Source organism: Pan paniscus, chromosome 21 (assembly GCF_029289425.2).
Source record: "Pan paniscus chromosome 21, NHGRI_mPanPan1-v2.0_pri, whole genome shotgun sequence".
NCBI lineage: Eukaryota > Metazoa > Chordata > Mammalia > Primates > Hominidae > Pan > Pan paniscus.
In genome coordinates this window covers 2699563-2717017 of record NC_073270.2, presented here as the reverse complement: position 1 = coordinate 2717017, position 17455 = coordinate 2699563, and the positions used below count along the sequence as shown (strand labels likewise).

The 17455-nt window shown below is 42.7% G+C and overlaps 1 protein-coding gene across 20 annotated transcripts in view; it reads left to right on the top strand.

Moving 5' to 3' along the window:
• LOC100991082 (signal-regulatory protein gamma) overlaps positions 1–17455 on the top strand; it is a 218638-nt gene that overhangs the window by 172700 nt on the left and 28483 nt on the right. Inside the window, exon 1 of one of the 20 annotated variants that reach the window (XM_057300811.2) lies at positions 13653–17421. The exons of 18 other annotated variants lie outside the window; for them this stretch is intronic. In XM_057300811.2, the coding sequence (XP_057156794.1) occupies positions 17349–17421 (73 nt within the window). In that variant the 5' untranslated portion in view covers positions 13653–17348. Of the gene's footprint in view, positions 1–13652; positions 17422–17455 lie in introns of those variants that run through there. One more of the 20 variants, XM_003821272.5, reaches the window with a different exon arrangement.

Genomic DNA, 17455 nt, shown 5'->3' with positions numbered 1-17455 from the left:
TTCAGATCTTACATTTAAGTCTTTAATCCATTTTGAGTTGATTTTTGTATGTGGTATGAGATGACGTTCCAATTTTATTTCTCTATACATGGATATCCAGTTTACTCAATAATATTTTTGAAGAGATTGACTTTTCCCTATTGTGTGTCCTTGAAACTTTTATCAAAGGTCAATTAAGTGTAAATATGTGAGTTGATTTTATGGAGTTGTCCCATATGGCATTTATTATGTTGAGGAACAATCATCCTATATGTAATTCATTGACAGTTTTTATCATTTAAAAATGTTGAGTTTTTTCATATGCATTTTTGGGGCCTGTGTTGAGATGGTCATAGGGTTTTTGTCACTTATTCTGTTTATGTAGTGTGTCACATGGAGAGATTGCTGAATATCAAACCATCCTTACATTCCTGGGATAAATCTCACTTGACTATGCGAAACACACACAGGATTTTTAAAAGACTTTTCTTATTATTTCCTTCTAACCATTTCTTAGTCTATATGAAATGCACATTAAAGAGATGTTTGGTTTTCCCTCTTGCCCACACTCTCTCTTCTTTTTTACTTCTCTGATCTTACCCCTCAAAGTCCCCCAATCTGTTAAGATAAGCAATAGATAAGCAAACCTCTTGGTAAAATGCATAGTCCCTCAAAATAGAACTTCCATGCATTACTGTATTAGTGTTCCCACTTTCATGAAGGGTAAGTGTGAGGAAGAAAGAAGTGGATAAAGTTGCAGAAACTTCAGCCTATAGCATCTATATCTGTATAGTAACTATATCTATAGTTATATCCATATCCATAGTCATACCTATATCCTCATCATCTAACGTCCATTGAAGCCTCCAAGCTTCAGGAAATCTACTGAGTAAAAACTTTATTTTATTTATTTATTCATTTTTTTGAGTCAAGGTCTCACTCTGTCACCCAGGCTGGAGTGCAGTGTTGCGATCTCAGCTCACTGCAACCTCTGCTTCCTGGGTTCAAGTGATTGCCATGTTTCTGCCTCCTGAATAGCTGGGACCACAGGGGTGTGCCACCACCCTCAGCTATTTTTTTTATTTTTATTTTTAGTAGAGACAGGGTTTTGCCATGTTGGCCAGGCTGGTCTGAAACTCCTGACCTCAGGTATCTGCCCACCTCAGCCTTCCAAAGTACTGGGATTACAGGCTTGAGCCACTGTGCCTGGCCAACTTTTTAATTTTTGAACACCCTCCATGTGGCAGACACTGTTGGAAACATCTTACAGCTCTTACTTTGGATGATCATTATATCCAAGGTAGAGATTCTTATCACCCCCTGCCCCCCACCACACACACACATAGATAAGGAAACAGAAGCACAAAGCATTCCCAGGTCATTCATTGGTAATTGGCAGAGCTATGATTTGAGCTCAGGCACTCTTAATCTAGAGATCACAGTTTTCACCGTTACTCTTCCCAAATACTTCTGGCCCTGATTCTATTCCATGAGATTTCTGCAGCTGCTGCTAGTATGAGTGTGTGCAGGGGTGTGGTATGAGGAAGAGGATGTGTGGTTTTCTTCTCCTGGGCTCTTCTGCTTTCTGTATGATTGCAAATTGATTTTTTCTTCACCAACTCATCTACATGGGAAATTTATTTTCTCCAAATTCAACAGAAACAATCCATTTAAAATAAAAGATTTCAGTCTCTTAAGAAAGTATCCCACTGTGCAATTCACACATTATACACATATTTATTGGATATCTACTATGTTCCAGGACCTGACATAGAAATGTTGGGTGCACTGGTGAATAAAATAGAAAAAGTAGTTCCCCTTTTGTTCCTTATATCCACTGGAGAATGACAGTAACCAATACCCATGATAAGGAGGTAAATAAAATAGTAAATTAGACAGTGAATAGTAAATTAGATAGTGCCAAAAAAACAAGAAAGTATGAGTATATGACTTATAATTTTGAATGTTTTCATATATTCCTTTTATTGATTATTTTTGTCATAGAAAGCCACATTTGTCAAAGGCTTTTCTGCATCAAATGGATAATCATGTGTTTTTCCCTTTATTCCATAAATATGGTACATTACATTGTTGTCATTTGTTTACTGAAACATCCTTGGATTTCAGGAATAACTATTATCTGCTCATGGTGTATTATCCTTCTACTATGCTATTCAATTCAGTTTGCTAGTATTTGGTTGAGTATTTTTGCATTAACAAACCTAGCAGTAATAATGCCAACTGTCAACAGAATGGTGTGCAGCTGGACCTGGCAGTGATTTTAATTTTGTGTTCCAGTGGAAGCTTAGTTTCCAATGTGCTTCATATCAAGTGAGCAAAGCCTGGATGTGGGACAATTTATGGTTAATGATTGCAACAGGAAAGCATGCCTTGTAGAACTGTACTCCAGACCAGGGGATCCCAGTAGGTAACCAGTCATTTGTTGTTTTAATGGAGTATAGGATGAGGCCAAGAGGGGCATTGTTTTTGCATCAAAAGCCCTGGGGAAATTCATGGCCAACATGAGTGGTGAAGAGACTCCAACAGGCATGAAAGAAGTTGACAAAATTTTTATAGAGAAGAGGTATTTTTGTTTGTTTGTCCGTTTGTTTGAAGGCACTAACAAGAGTATTGTTTTCGATGATGTGTAAAAGAATATGTTGCCACTAGAATTTAACAGAAACTTAAAGGTGTTGGATTATATGACATTAATAAGTGTGTCAAATGAATCTGTTTTAAAGATGTTGTTATCAATGTAATGTCATCTCTGTGCTCCTGAAGAAAGGTGGATGTCATTATTGATATTGAGACATGATCCCCACTTTAGGATGGAGAGTCTTGGTAACACTCCCAAAAGGCAACACAAAGCTGAAGAAAGCAGAGTACAAGAAAGCCATCAGGGTAATAGCTCTCCCAAATGGTTGAGCCAATCAGAGTAGCAAATTAGCAAGCCATGAGCATTCAAAGGGAATCTCCTAGGAACTTTCCACCCTAGTTTAGAATGATCCCATTCTCATTGCCATTAGTGTTGAAAATGGTAGAGTAAGTCCTGCTGATTGGGTCTATAAAGAACACTCTAACATGACTGTGAAAATTTCATTTGGAGAGACATATGAAGATGAACAATTTATTCTACTCATAGTTCCCAGAGAACAGGGTATGGCATGCCAGGTAGGAAGCCATATGGAAGGAGCTTCCGTGAAGCAGGCTCAACCAAGCAGATGGGGAAGCAAGAGAGATTGGAACCCCAGGCAAGCGTCTTACTGGGAGTTAGGGTGGAGGACACAAACAAAAACCATGATGGATTTACTGGTATGTTTTAATGCCACTACTCTACTAGGTCACAGCAGAGGAGGACAAAAAGGGGAATTGTGGCAGGGACCAGCTTTATCACACTGCTGTACCTGGTCACTTGGTAGGGTGCTCACAGCTTGTTTCAGGGATGTTGAGGCATCAGGAAAATATGAATTTTTTAAATGTACACCTAACTGGACATCTTTATTTCCTCATACAACTTTGAGTGCCATGTAGCATCCTTTCATTTCCACCCAAAGCACTCCTTTTAGCATTTTTGTAGGTAAGGTTTAGTGGTCATAAACTCTCACCACACCAGTTGGGTATGGTGGTGGGCGCTCATTTTCATGACCTGATGCCACCCCTTCTACAGATCAGGGAAGTTTGGGCCTGGAGACATCGTGCTATTCATGCAAGGATCCATGGCTGAGGATTTATCTGAGAATATCTTAATTTCTCCCTTGTGTTTGAAGGATGTTTGCCAGGTGTAGAATTCTTGGTTGATAGGTTTTTCCTCTTTCAGCATTTTAAACATATCATTCCTCTGTCTTGTGGCCTCCAATGCTTCTGATAAGAACTCAGCTGATAATCTTACAAGGATCTCTCGCGTGAGAGGAATCGCTTCTCTTTTGCTGCTTTCAGAATTCTTTCTTTGACTTTAATTGTCGACAGTTGGATTATAATGTGTCTTAATGTGGGTCTCTTTGACTTTATCGCTGAGTTAAATTTGGGTTTCCTTGGCACCTTAAGCTTGTAGATTCATGTATTTTATCAAGTTTGGGAAGATTTTGTTCATGATTTCTTCCAATAATCTTCTGCCCCTTTCTCTTTTTCTCTTTTCCCCCAGAACTCTAGTAATGTGTATTTTTATCAATTTGATAATGTACCACCATTCCCTTAGATTCTATTATCTTTCATTTTTGTCGTATCTATACCTCACTCTCAATAATTTCAATGATTTCATCTTCCAGTTTCTTGATTTTTTTCCCACCTGCTCACTTGTTAGAGAACCTCTTTAATGAACTTTTAGTTGTAATACTTTCAACTCTAAAGTTCTCGTTTGATTTCTTTTTATAATTTCTCTTTGTTACAGTTCTTATTTTGTTACTGTATCATAATCCTGAATTATTTTAGTTGTTTGTCTATTGTTTCCTTTAGCTCTTTGAACGTGTTGAAGACAGTGGTTTTAACATCTTGGTCTAGTATCAGGGTGGGCCCAATGTATCACATGAGTCCTTATAAGAAGGAGGAGGCAGGAAATTAGGAGTCAGAGAAGCACATGTGAGGATGCAAGCCAGAGGCTGGAGTGATGGGAAGATGTAACTATGAGAAAAGAAATGTTACCAGCTTCCAGAATTAGTAAAGGCAAAGAACAGAGACTCCAGAAAACATAGCTGTTTTTTTAAAAAATTGTATATATGTAAGGTGTACCACATGATGCTTTCCTATACATATACATAGTGTAATGATTATTATAGTCAAGCAAATGAACATATCCATCATCTCACAGTTACTCTGCATGTGGGTGTGTGTCAAGAGCCCATGAAATATACTCTTTAAGCAAAAATACTAAATTCAATACAATATTATTAACTCTAGTTGTCGATATATGGCATGTTCGATCTCTGGGCTTCCTCATCCGACCTATCTTCAATTTTGTATTTTTTGACCTGTATCTCACCGTTACCTCCCTGCACTTCACCCTGGTCAGTACCATTTTATTCTTCACCTTTACATACTTGACTTTTCTTCTTGATTGTAACTCAGTCACACAATTTTGGGCTTCTGAATTCCAGAACTACAATATGATACATTTCTTTTGTTGTAACACACCAAGTTTTGGTAATTAGTCACATCAGCATTAGGAAACTTATGCTATGGGTGAAAAATTCCCAGGGGCTTAAAACAATGTTATTTCTTTTTAAGCTGCATCTTCATGGTGTGTTGGGGATTCTGCATGTCACTGTCGCTCAGGAATCCAGGCTGATGGAGCAGACCCCATCAGAGCCTTGTGGGTCTCTGCGGAAGGGAGAAGGTGATCCATAGAGGTTCTTGCATTTGAATGCACAGTCCACGTATTATGCTCATCATTTCTACTCACAACTCAATGGTCTAAAGCAGTTACATGACCTCAGTAAATGAAATGGTCCAGAAATTGCAATACTCCATATGGCCAGAAAGTGAAGGCAAAAATATTTAGCAAAGTATGACACTTCCAAGGAGGGCTCAGGAGCTCCATTCAGGTCCTCAACCCAAAGCTCTATCTTAAAATTGAACCTCTCTGTGCCTCATTGCCCTCACTTCTAATACAGTCTCATGAGACTTCTAATACAGTCTCATGTCACAACAAGCTACAGGCTAGTTGTGAAGGTTAAATGAGATAATATATGCAATGTGCTGAGCTCAAGCTCTGCTCCTGATGTGCACTCGATCAATGAAAGTCTTTGATACACATGAGGAAACACACAGGATCATGTAAGGATGAATAAATGGCTGCTTTGTCATGAAAGTGAAAGCTAAGGAGGAGTTGCAGGTGATTCAGCCTGAGAAGTTCATGTCAGTCGCAGCTGGAGAGATGTCCACTCTGCACTGCACTGCGATCTCCCTGTTCCCTGTGGGGCCTGTCCAGTGGTTCAGAGGAGCTGGACCAGGCCACGAATTAATCTACAGTCCAAGAGAAGGCTACTTCCCCCAGGTAACAACTATTTCAGACTAGACAAAGAGAAACAACACGGACTATGTTCGAGGAGCTAAATAAAAGCTCCTTAAACAAAACCACTGACCGGAGAGCCAGCAATTCTCCTTTTCATCGGTTTCCTAAAGGCTCAGAATGCACCTCACATTCAGACACTAAAGCCCATTGGTGATTGGAAAAACTCTTTCAAACATAAGCCCTATCATTCCTTATTGAGATTCCACATCAGGACATAGAGAGCTGTTCCACTCTTTGACAGCTGCAGAATAGTCCAATTTATGAAAATATCAAATTTGTTTTACAGTATTCTGTTGATAAATATGTAAGTTGCTCCCAATGTTGAACTATTAAAAGAACCCTGCAGTGGGTGACCTTGTACATGTGTTATCCTACTCAGGTGACAAATGCCCATTGGAAGTGGCATTACTAGGTCAGAGGGTGTGTGTGTTTTCATATGTAAGAATACTGCCTAATTTCCTTCCTAGATCATTAGCAATCAAGACTCCTAACAACCCTTAAACATAGATGGAGAAGGTGGCTTTATCCTGATTTTGCAGTTATTACAGGTAAAGATGCAAGTTCCCAGTTGATGCATTCCCACCCTAGGCAATCACATCGAGTAAGTGGCTCAGGTGTGACCCCAATCTGCTACTTCCTAGTGAAGTGCTCACTCCTCTTTGCCATATTATCAGCCTAATTGATGCCCTGGATGAGAAAGGAGGGAGGCAGGGAGGGAAGCAGGGAGCAGCAGCTGTGCCAGAGTCTCCTCATAACCAGTGCTAGGAAGGAGGAGCCGCTTGTGGCCTCTTTTAACCCATTTAGAAAGAAAAAAACAGGGCAGCTCACTGCCGGAGCTCATTCAATTTTACATAAACATGCTCTTTGAGGTTGAAGCAAATCTGACTGATTTTCATTGTGAAAATAAAATATAAAAACTGTTCTTGGAGTCATTTCTAAACAGAACTTGTCTCTAATCCTAATGTAACAGAAATGTATATGATATTACGTTCGAATTAGAGACAAGAGTATTCTTGGAGCAAACAGGGTATGGGTTAAAGATGAGGCACTAAAGCTCAGAGAGGAGACCTGAGTGGTGAGCAGGTCAGGGAGCCGAGGTCTGATCCCAACCCAGCCTGACTCACAGCCCCTGTCTCTGCAACCCTCAGCTATGCTTTTTAAAGTGTGAAGAAATGCTCTAACCTCATTCTAAACTCTTGCATTGCTCTGTTTTACAGCAAAAAGCATTCAACACAAAACAAGCAAAAAAAGTCCTGTAGGGGTAGGAGGGGCTGGCTTTACACTCTCTTTAGAAAGGTTCTGCAGATGGCTCATTATATGTCAAGCCCGTTCCTAAAGGACAGGTCTCAGCACACATGAAGCATTTAGGACTCTTCCCCCATGTTGTGCTGTTTCTCCTTCACTCAGCAGCATCTGTGGAGCAAAGTCGGGCCTCCTGCAGCCCAGCAGAGCACGTGCCCACCACTTCTTGGTGCTGAGGACTAAGGATGAGGAGATGAGGTATTTCGTAGTGGGTGAGTGGGGCCACTGTAAGCAAGAGTTTCCATTCTCCCCTTGGGCTGCCAGGAGCCCATAGTGTTTTATGGCTACAGGGTATCAGGGCCCGGGCACCCAGGAGGGAGGCTTCTCTCTAGAATTGCATAAAGTCAAGAATCTCAAAGGGACAATTGGGTGTACGGTCAGTGTTGGGGCTCAAGAATTCAGGGCACTTGCTCTGTTAATGGACATGAGTGCTTGGTAGGACACAGGAAGTACCCACTGGGACACATGGAGGACAAGGAGGCAGTGCCTTCATTTCTCCCAGCCTCAGTTTCCTCATCTGTAAAATGGTGATCATCACGACTCCTTTAGGAGAGGGGATAGGATTTGAGGTTCTCTCTGTAAATCACCTAGCACATTGTAGGCACCCCTAAATCAAGCTGTTATTTCTTGTGATCTTGGGCCAGTCTTGCCTTCCCTTGAGTCCCCAGTTTCCCTATCTGTGCAATGCTGATAATCATGCACCAAACCCACTCTGGGTTCTGTGAGGATGGGAGAGGATGTGCACGGAGTCCTGAATGGTGGTGTTGTTCAGGTTATTACTGAGCTTCCGCAGAACAGTGGTTAGTGCAGGGCAGGCAGGAGCCCAACTGCCTGGGCCACTTCCGGGCTCTGGTACTTCCTGGCTCTGTGACCTGGGACAAGGTGCTCTACCACAGTGAGTCTCAGTGTCTGCACCTGTTGATGATAACACTGACCTCACAGACTGGGGACAGAAACTGAAGGAGTTAAATCCTTTTAAATGCTCAGAGCAGCACCTGGAGTGCAGTAAATGTTCCATAAATGTGAACTGTGTGATGCCGAAGCTATGAGACCTCAGATGGGTCAGTGCTTCTCCAGGCCTCAAGGATACATGGGGTTTGGGGTGGGGTCTGGTGGCTTTTGATCTTGGCTGCTCATTAGAATCATCTGGGAAATTTGAAAAAAAAAATTTAAATCCAGCCCAAGGCTCCCTCCTAAAAACAATGCCAGTTTAATTGGTCTGACATGAGCCTGGGCATGCAAAGTTCTCAATGACTCCAGAAGATTCTAACACACAGCCCCCTAGCAAAAGTGGTCCTCCATTGTGTTGAGCATTGACAGCAGCTTTTCTGGGTGTGGATGCTTCGGAATAACATGGGCCAGAGACATCTCAGAAGGCCCCAGTGGCCTGGCCAGGACCCCTCCCATGGAGCAGGCCTTAGGGGACGAGGAGGAGAAGCCTGGTGTAAGTCCTGCTCAGATCCCAGCCTCAGTGTTGGGAACAACTTTAACAAGTTTGTGTTTAAACAGCACTGGAATCCCAGCAAATCCTCACTCCTCAGCCCCAGGAGCCTCCCTGCCTCCACACACGAAGATGTCATGGAGGAATCTGTTTCCTATTCCTTCCAAAATGCTTCCAGCTTCTGTAAATAGCTCCTCTGGAGGGAAGCATCTGTGATCTTGTTTGTGTTTTGAAAGCCAATTTGCCAAACTTGTTTCCTGAGGGGATTGTTCAGAAAAGGGGAGAGAATCCTCACTTGGTGGTTTCTGCTCCTTTTATCATTTGGGTTTGTCATGATCTGCAGGGAGCAGGGTTTGAGCCTTTTCTCGGTGTTTCTGCTCTGCTTTGTTCTGCTGCCTAAAGGATAAATGTGTAGATTTAGAAGCAGTAATGACCAGACCTCCTGATAACAGTCACAGGGGTCATTTGATAAGCACCTACTACATGCCAGGCTCTGTGCTTCTCACTTGTCTTCTCTTATCTTACCAGGGTTTGTGTCCACTTTTGGTCCTTGGCCAGCCGGGCCTCCTCTCTGAGCCTCATCCTATAAAGGGGCTCACATTAGGACCCCCTCACAGGGATGGAGGGGGGTTAAAAAGATTAAAGAGAGGTAGAGAGGGAGCAGGCGGCATCAGGCTCCCATAAATGGAAATTGATTACATCCTCTCTTCCCGTTAGGGTCCCCATGCTGGTGGTACCTTGATAACTTCTCTTCTTCAAGTGACACCCTCTTTACTGTGCCCTCAAAATGTCTGACACATGTTAGGGAGCAGGTTAATATGTACAAAGGCAAATATGTGTGATATATGCTTCCTGGTGATTGTTGTAGAAGATGTAGGGTAGTAATTCACAATTTGGAGGTGCCCTTTAGGACCTCTCTATGGAAAGAAACTGCCTTCATTTTTCTGATTCTCTAATCTGTGTGCTTTCAGGACGTAGGATGAGTGTCTGTCTGCTTAGATGGCCTGGGTCTGTGTTTCTTGTAGTTAACTAATGATGAAAAAATTAACCACCTTTTGGCTTTCTCAGTACTCAGTGATCTTGTTTGTCAACCCAAACCTGACCCAACTGAAGACCCAGATTCCAAAAACATTCCCTCTTTGGAAAGGCAGCACTTGGCACAGATTAGACCTGCTAACAATAACAACAACAACAACAACAACAAATGATTGGCCGAAAAGCCAAAAGAAATAGCATTTATTTGGAAAATAAAGAATTGTACTTTGGGTACACAGAGTCAGAGAAGTGCTGAATAGAGTCTCATACAGCAGTGCAGGAAACGTTTTGTATAGGGGATTTTCAAAAAAGTTGGTTTTGGAGACAATTCATTGGCTGGGCAAAAATTCTAAACTGCAAACCTGTTTTCATTGGTTACTTAAAGTAGTCCAGAATGAGAGAGATCAAAATCCCACGTACCTTGACTTCAGTTGTTACTCAGATCTGTAGCAACATCCTGTGGCTTGACCTTTAGCAGGTGTGGGTGCAATGCTCTTACAGACTCTTGGCTCTACGTTAAAGCTTTAGCCTTAATTACTTCATTTTCTTTCACAGATCCTGCTGGAATATTTGTGAACAGAATGAACTATGTGGAACAAATTCATAAATACCTCAGAGAGATCTCGGTGTATTCACGAAATTTGGGTTAAAGATAGAACTGTGTTCACTTATATGAAGCATCCTCTGTGTTTGATCCAAAGCAAACAGGGCCCCATTTAATCCTCACTGCATCCCGGGAAGCACAAATGCTGTCCTATTTTATAGATGAGGAGCTGGGTGTGTCAGGCCACCCGTCTCCTGGGCTGAGCAGCCTGGTTCCAGCTCTCACAATGGCACCACTTCGCCATTGTTCCCTGTACTGGCTTCTGTAAATGCCCTCTCTTGTTGGGAACAGGTCCCCTAAAATCTGGCCATAAACTGGCCCCAAAACTGGCCATAAACAAAATCTCTGCAGCACTGTGACATGTTCGTGATGGCCATGATGCCCACTCCAGACGGTTGTGAGTTTACTGGAATGAGGGCAAGGAACACCTGGCCCACCCAGGCTGGAAAACCGCTTAAAGGCGTTCTTAAACCACAAACAATAACACGAGTGATCTGTGCCTTAAGGACATGCTCCTGCTGCAGATAACTAGCCAGACCCATCCCTTAACTTCGGCCCATCCCTTTATTTCCCATAAGGAATACTTTTAGTTAATCTATAATCTATAGAAACAATGCTTATCACTGGCTTGCTGTCAATACATATGTGGGTAAATCTCTGTTCAAGGCTCTCAGCTCTGAAGGCCGTGAGACCCCTGATTTCCCACTCCACACCTCTATACTTTCTGTGTATCTTTAATTCCTCTAGCGCCGCTGGGTTAGGGTCTCCCCGACCGAGCTGGTCTCGGCACTCTCTGAGATTGGTGAACTCTCCAGGGGAGGCAGGCTAGGACCAGTCCATACACAGAGGGAGACCAATCAGTAACTTTGTTCCTGTGCCCAGATTGGTGGAAGTCACCCTGTTTAGAGAGGAGAACTTTGAACTCAGGTCTGGACTTCCTCACCTCTCAGAGCCTTTCCAGCCTGGTTGGTAAAATGAGGACACCACCCTCTCCACATTATTAGAAGGATTAAAAACTAATGTCCATGAAGGTTCTTAACATGTCACACACTCATCATTAGTGATGGTCATCTCAGTCATGTCTCCTGTTTATCGATGCTCCTTTTGTAGCCAAATCCTCTGCCCCTGTGGTATCATGCACTGCAGTGAGGACCACAGCTGAGCACACAGTGAGCTTCACCTGTGAGTCCCACGGCTTCTCCCCCTGAAACATCACCCTGAAATGGTCCAAAAATAGGAATGAGCTCTCAGGCTTCCAGATCAACGTGGACCCTGCAGGAGAAAGTATGCCCTATAGCACCTGCAGCACAGCCAGGATGGTGCTGGCCTCTGGAGACCTTTGCCCTCAGGTCATCTGCGAGGTGGCCCACATCACTTTACAGGGGGACCCTCTTTGTGGGACTGAAAACTTGTCTGAAGCCATTCAAGGTAGAGAATCCTCACTCCTAGCCCAATCCCATATCTGGTTGCCAAGCCTGCTCCTCCTCTCTGGCTTTTACTCCAGGGCTTGGATTTCCTGGAATCTAATTCCTAACTGTGCTGCCCACCTTCCATGCACCTAGATGTACTGGTCACTTACTATCATTTCCATGGTAGCAGCTAGATGTCTACCCACCAGGTGGTAGACATCTGTGCTAGATAGATAGATGAGCTACCGCGCCGGGCCATGATTTTTTTTTTTTGAAAAGTCAAATCCTGTCATTCCTCTGAGTCTTCCCCAAAACAGCTGCATGGCTCACTCTCTTCTTTCCTTCAAGTAAGTTTCTGCTGAAATTTCACTTTATTAAAGACACATTTTGTAAACCATGGTGAGGAAAAATAGTCATTTTCCTCTCCTACCCTAGAATTTCAATTCCTCTTATCCTGATCAGTTTTTCTCCTTAGCACGGTATTATATTACCATGTGTGCTTATTTTGCATGTCCTCACTTTGCATGGCAGTGCAGGATTGTAAAAATAACTGGAAACCATGAAGCCCTGGAAAACAACTCTACATTCAATGGGAAAAATAATGGTTGTTCTGTGATCCTCATAATTTTTGTCAAAGCATTAGAAACTGTCATATTGTCAGTTAGAAATGTAGCAGGAAGTTCAAATATTTAGTATACTGTAATTCAAAGCATTAGAAACATTGAGAGTTAAATTGTTTTATTTCTTTGTAAAAATGTATCAACAGTAGTTGGAACAGTGCTTGCCTTTGTCTTGCATATTTACTATATGGAACAAGCGAAAGAACAATAGGACACTCTGGTATATTTTTAAGTGATTGCTTTTCCTTTCCGTGTCCTGAGAGCACAAGTGAATATTTCTCCCATATTCACTCTGACGAGCTAACCAAGCTCCCAGAGATAAAACTCACAAAAGTGTGGGAGACCTCCATTATTGGGTCCTCCTCGAGTTTGTGTCTAAGACTGGCCCACACTGAGCCTCAAGAAACTCTTCAATTACAGTGCAGGCTTTCTTTCCCCGGCACTGGTTCCCACAGAGGTTTTGGCTTCAGGAAGTTGTGATTCTCTATATTACCCTGCCCAACTCCTCAATTCTGGGGACAGTGGTTTGCCCTGTGACCTCATTTTTCTGACAGTTCTAAGAAGAGTTGTCATTTTTGATTTGCTCAGCTTGTTCCTTGGTGTTGACTTAAGGGACTTTTTGCAGGGGTTGTGCAGGGGACTGGGTTTCATCCCAGAAAGCTGCTACAGCCACAAGCCCTCAAATGTGCCACACCTGGAATTATGGTCTCCGAAATTGCAAGCTCAGTCCTTAGCTACAGAGCCCTCTTGGTCTGGGCTGTCAATGAGGAAGGGTCATGGGACCCCTGGCATGAGATGAGTGCCTCTGAAACAGAGAGCAGGTTCTGGGGCAGTGGACCTCTCTCCAGTACTGGCTAAATCTACCCAGGCCTGGGAACCCCAAGCACAGACATCCACAACTTCCCAGAGGTGGCAACTGTGTCCGCTTCCTCTTTCACAATGGAAGATTGTCCCAGTCTCATGTCCCTTTCTCCCTACAGCTACCTCACTCCTCAGACAACATAGCAGATAAGCAGATGCCCTCCTTTCCTGCAGAGTAGAGTCTGGATTCTCTCCATGAGACAGTCTGACAGGGCAGGCAATGTCCATCCCTGTCTCCCAGCCCATCTGGACAGCCCCTGCCACTTCCTGTGCTGCCAGGACTCACAGGTGAGTGAGTGCAGCCTGCTCTACATGAGTGTATATCTACATGGTGTCTCCTCACCCTCTCAGCCCATGTTACCTGCTCCTATTGATTTACATTTGGGAGCATTTTCTTCTCTCCCATCCCAGCATGAGACAAGATTTGGAACAGCTTTTCCATGAGCATTTGAGTAGACCCTTACTGGGGTCATATTGATTCCCCCAGACGTCATGCCTATAGCATGCCCCTGGTGCTGGTAATGACTCCATGATTCTAGGGCTGGGCACATGACCTCAGCTCATCGTCGTCGTACTCCACCTCCACCAGCCACTGGCCAAGGTTGTCACACTGCATCATAAATTCTTGAGGGCAGAGGATCTGTTTTTTAAAATTGTTGCTATTGCCAAAACACTACCTAATAACGATAATATCTAACTACTATCTATAATGATAATGGTAATACTGAATATATAACTTTTGGAGGACATGGTCAGATAGTATTAAGTAATTTGCATATATTAGTTCATTTAATTCTTATCACAAATTTATGAAGATGGTATGACTATTCTCTCCGTTGTACACTTGGGGAAACTCAGGAAACAGGGAAGTTAATAGTGACCCCAGGATCACACAGCTGGGACCCATTAGAGCTGGATTTCAGACCAGGAAGTTTTGATTCTTAAGCCCACAGTCTTACATCTTTAGTCTTCTGGAGCATCCACTGGCTCCCAGTTTCTCATGTGTCCCAAAGTCGTCCCTGGTTATCTGCACCTGCTGTGATGAGTCAGGGTGAAATATGGCAGATAAAGGGCAATTTTGGCTCATGGACTCCCAGGCTCCTGGTCCTCTCAAACATTCAGATTTTATCTATGCTTCCCCAAGTCACCTAAATTTAAATTTCAATTCTCCACATGATTTCCACAAAAATTGTAAGCATCTGTGTACTTAGTTGATCTTTACTGAAGGATTGAAGTTCACAGGAAGGCACTTGCTGCTCTAAGCACAGATTCTGCCATCTTCCTGACACTATACTACGCATTTTTGAGTCATATATGCCCAATTCTTATTTTTGGAGACATAATACTTTATGAGTCACACCTCTCAAAGTAATGTAGTAATGTAGATAGGTAAAAATAGAGCAATAGGAAAAGATATACCACAATATTGTGGTATATTTTTACCTATCCACATTACTTTGTTTGGGTGTGTCTCTGTGCTGTACCACAGGAGATTTCCCCTACATAATCACCCAGCTTACTAACTTACTATTATACTTATTTATGTATAGTCAGCTAGTCAACCTATTAAGTTTTTTAAAAAAATTTCAGCACCGATTATGTTTTCATGTCTGAAGTCTGTGTTTTGGTATTTTTTCAAGATGGTTGTTGTTACCTCATGCCCACCTATTTCTGTTTCATATTATTACATGCCTCATGTTGGTTTATGAATTTACTTCTCTTTTGTTTTCCTTATAAGATCATTAAGTATACTAATTTTAAAGAACTTTACACATTTTGTTTTTTCATATTTGCTCAGGTGTGAAGTTCTTTTGATTGCTATTTGTTTTTGAGTTATTGTTTTTCTTGAATTCGTTAGCTGCAGTGCTGTTCCTCAAATCTTTGGTGATTCTTGCTTGCACTTCCGTCTTCCCAGGAATAATTCCCCATGTGATCATGGGTTGTCAGGGCCCCGTGGAGCATGGCACCTGCCCCAGCCTCACTATGAGGGCTGCTCCTAATTGAGGCTATAGCTTCTTCTCTGCTTTCTTCCTGAGGGATGTCTCTCCCTTCCTGCAAGAGGTATCATAGTACAACTCTTAAAAGTGAAGGCTGTGGAGTGTGGCAGCCTATGTTCCAGTTCTAAAAGCCGGGTGATCTTGAGCAAATTCATTACTCTCCATGTGCCTCGGGTTTTCTCACCTGTGAAAGGAGGTTAATGGTTGAGCTTACCTCATGGGGTCAGAGCAATGATTTAATGACATTACCAATAGAAAAATGCTTGGCACCATATCTGGAGCACAGGAAACTCTCAATAAATGATAGCTGTTATAATTCCTTCATGTCATATGGAAGCCAATTGCTGGTATTCAAGTGTAATTAGACATTGATTCATATATTCTTTTCATTTTGTGTTTTCACTACTGTGGGTGTGGAGAAGGAGGAGAAGATTTCACCCTGTGTACATCTGCCACATTAAAACAGGACTTTCAATTAAAACATGATAGCATTTACAATTTGATTTGACAATTATTCATGACAGATTAAGGACCTAAAACCCACATGTGAGATGAAGGATTCTGGACAGGTCTTTCTTAGTCATAGATGCTGGAAGAGAAATCATTTATTTGAACAAGGTGGCTTTTCTAAGGCACAACAAGGTGGCAGAGAACCAGTGGACTCTTCCTGTACACAGAAAATAATTATAGCCATTTTTTTTGCTTATAATTAATTATGAGTCAAGCATTCAGTATGGCTTATATTATTCCTACCATAGCTCTACAAGGTGCATATTCTAACATTTATTTACATATAATCAAACTAAGGCTCAGAGAAGTAGTGTCTTTTTGAAAATCACACAGCTGGAAATTGTAAGAGGAGGAATTAATCTATGGATGAAAAAGGAGCGGGATTTAGAGAATCCAGAGGGAGAAACTGATGTCAGGGTGGCAACGAGAGTCCAAATACACTATATAAGCTGGGTCTCAGGAGGCCTGGGTTGCTGGGAGAAAGCCACTGGCAGGCAACTCAGCATGCAGTAGGGATCCATTCAAAAGCAACATTTGAGTTCCCGCACTTCACCTGGCACCGTATCAATAATGACCTACTGGGTTTCAGGCATGATATGCTCATTACCTCTTTAATCGTCACTAAAACACTGCACAAAAAGAGTTACTATTCCAAGTTTAGGAGATTGAAACTGAGCATAGGAGGGCCCAGCGACTTCCCCAACTCCTTGGCACACACTCTTGGCAGGAGCATGGATTTTTCCTCTTTCCTCATTTCCCATCTGAACACAGTGGTGAATGAAATAGGTGCTCTGTGTGTAGAAGAAAGGGTATTGAAATTGACGTGACGGCCCCAGGAACCTGCCCACCATAATCTTCCCTCATGATAACCCTATCCCCTTTCCATAACCCACAATCCCCACCTCACTCCACAAAGCAGTTGCTTATTACCTCAAGCCCAGTTTCTCTCCTGGAAGGAGTCAAGAAATAATTCCTTCTGCTGGGTGCAGGCACATGAAAGTGCTAAGGTCCACAAGAGACTGAATTTGGGCTAAGTGTTGCCAATTACAGCAATTTGGAATAGAAAAATCATTTCAGGAGAAGATCTGGTTCCTCTCCAGTGTTGAGCAGGTCCTGTGAACTCTTCTCCTACCTCCAGCGGAGTGGCATTTGGTTGAGGCTGGTGCAGAACGAGACCACAAGCCAACCACATCCTAGGGTCTTGAAATAAAGACTTTAGAAAACAGTACCTAACAACAGATCTTTCTTGACTTAAAAGCCTCAAATGGCAAATCACCAAGAAGACCTGAAAATGGGTTTGGGGACATGAGGAGGGAGCACAGGTCCCAGGCAGGCAGGAAGCATTATTTCTGCTAACCCTGTCTGATTATCTTGAAAATGGAGCACGAGTAACTCCTTGCTTTGTAGCTGCCTACTGTGCCTGATTTGTAAGTCACAATCTAGAAGCAGGTTACTGTTGCATTCCATCATAGCCACTTCCTCTTGAATTGAGGGAGGCAGGGCTTGTCTTCTGTCTTCAGAGCAGGGCCTGACATCTCCCCAGAACAGACGTTTGAACAGAGCAGGCTTCTGAGGTCTCCAAAATGCCTGTCCCAGCCTCCTGGCCCCATCCTCCTGGTCCTTTCCTGCTTCTGACTCTACTGCTGGAACTTACAGGTGAGCATTGCATTGGGTTAGAACCCTTTCTCCC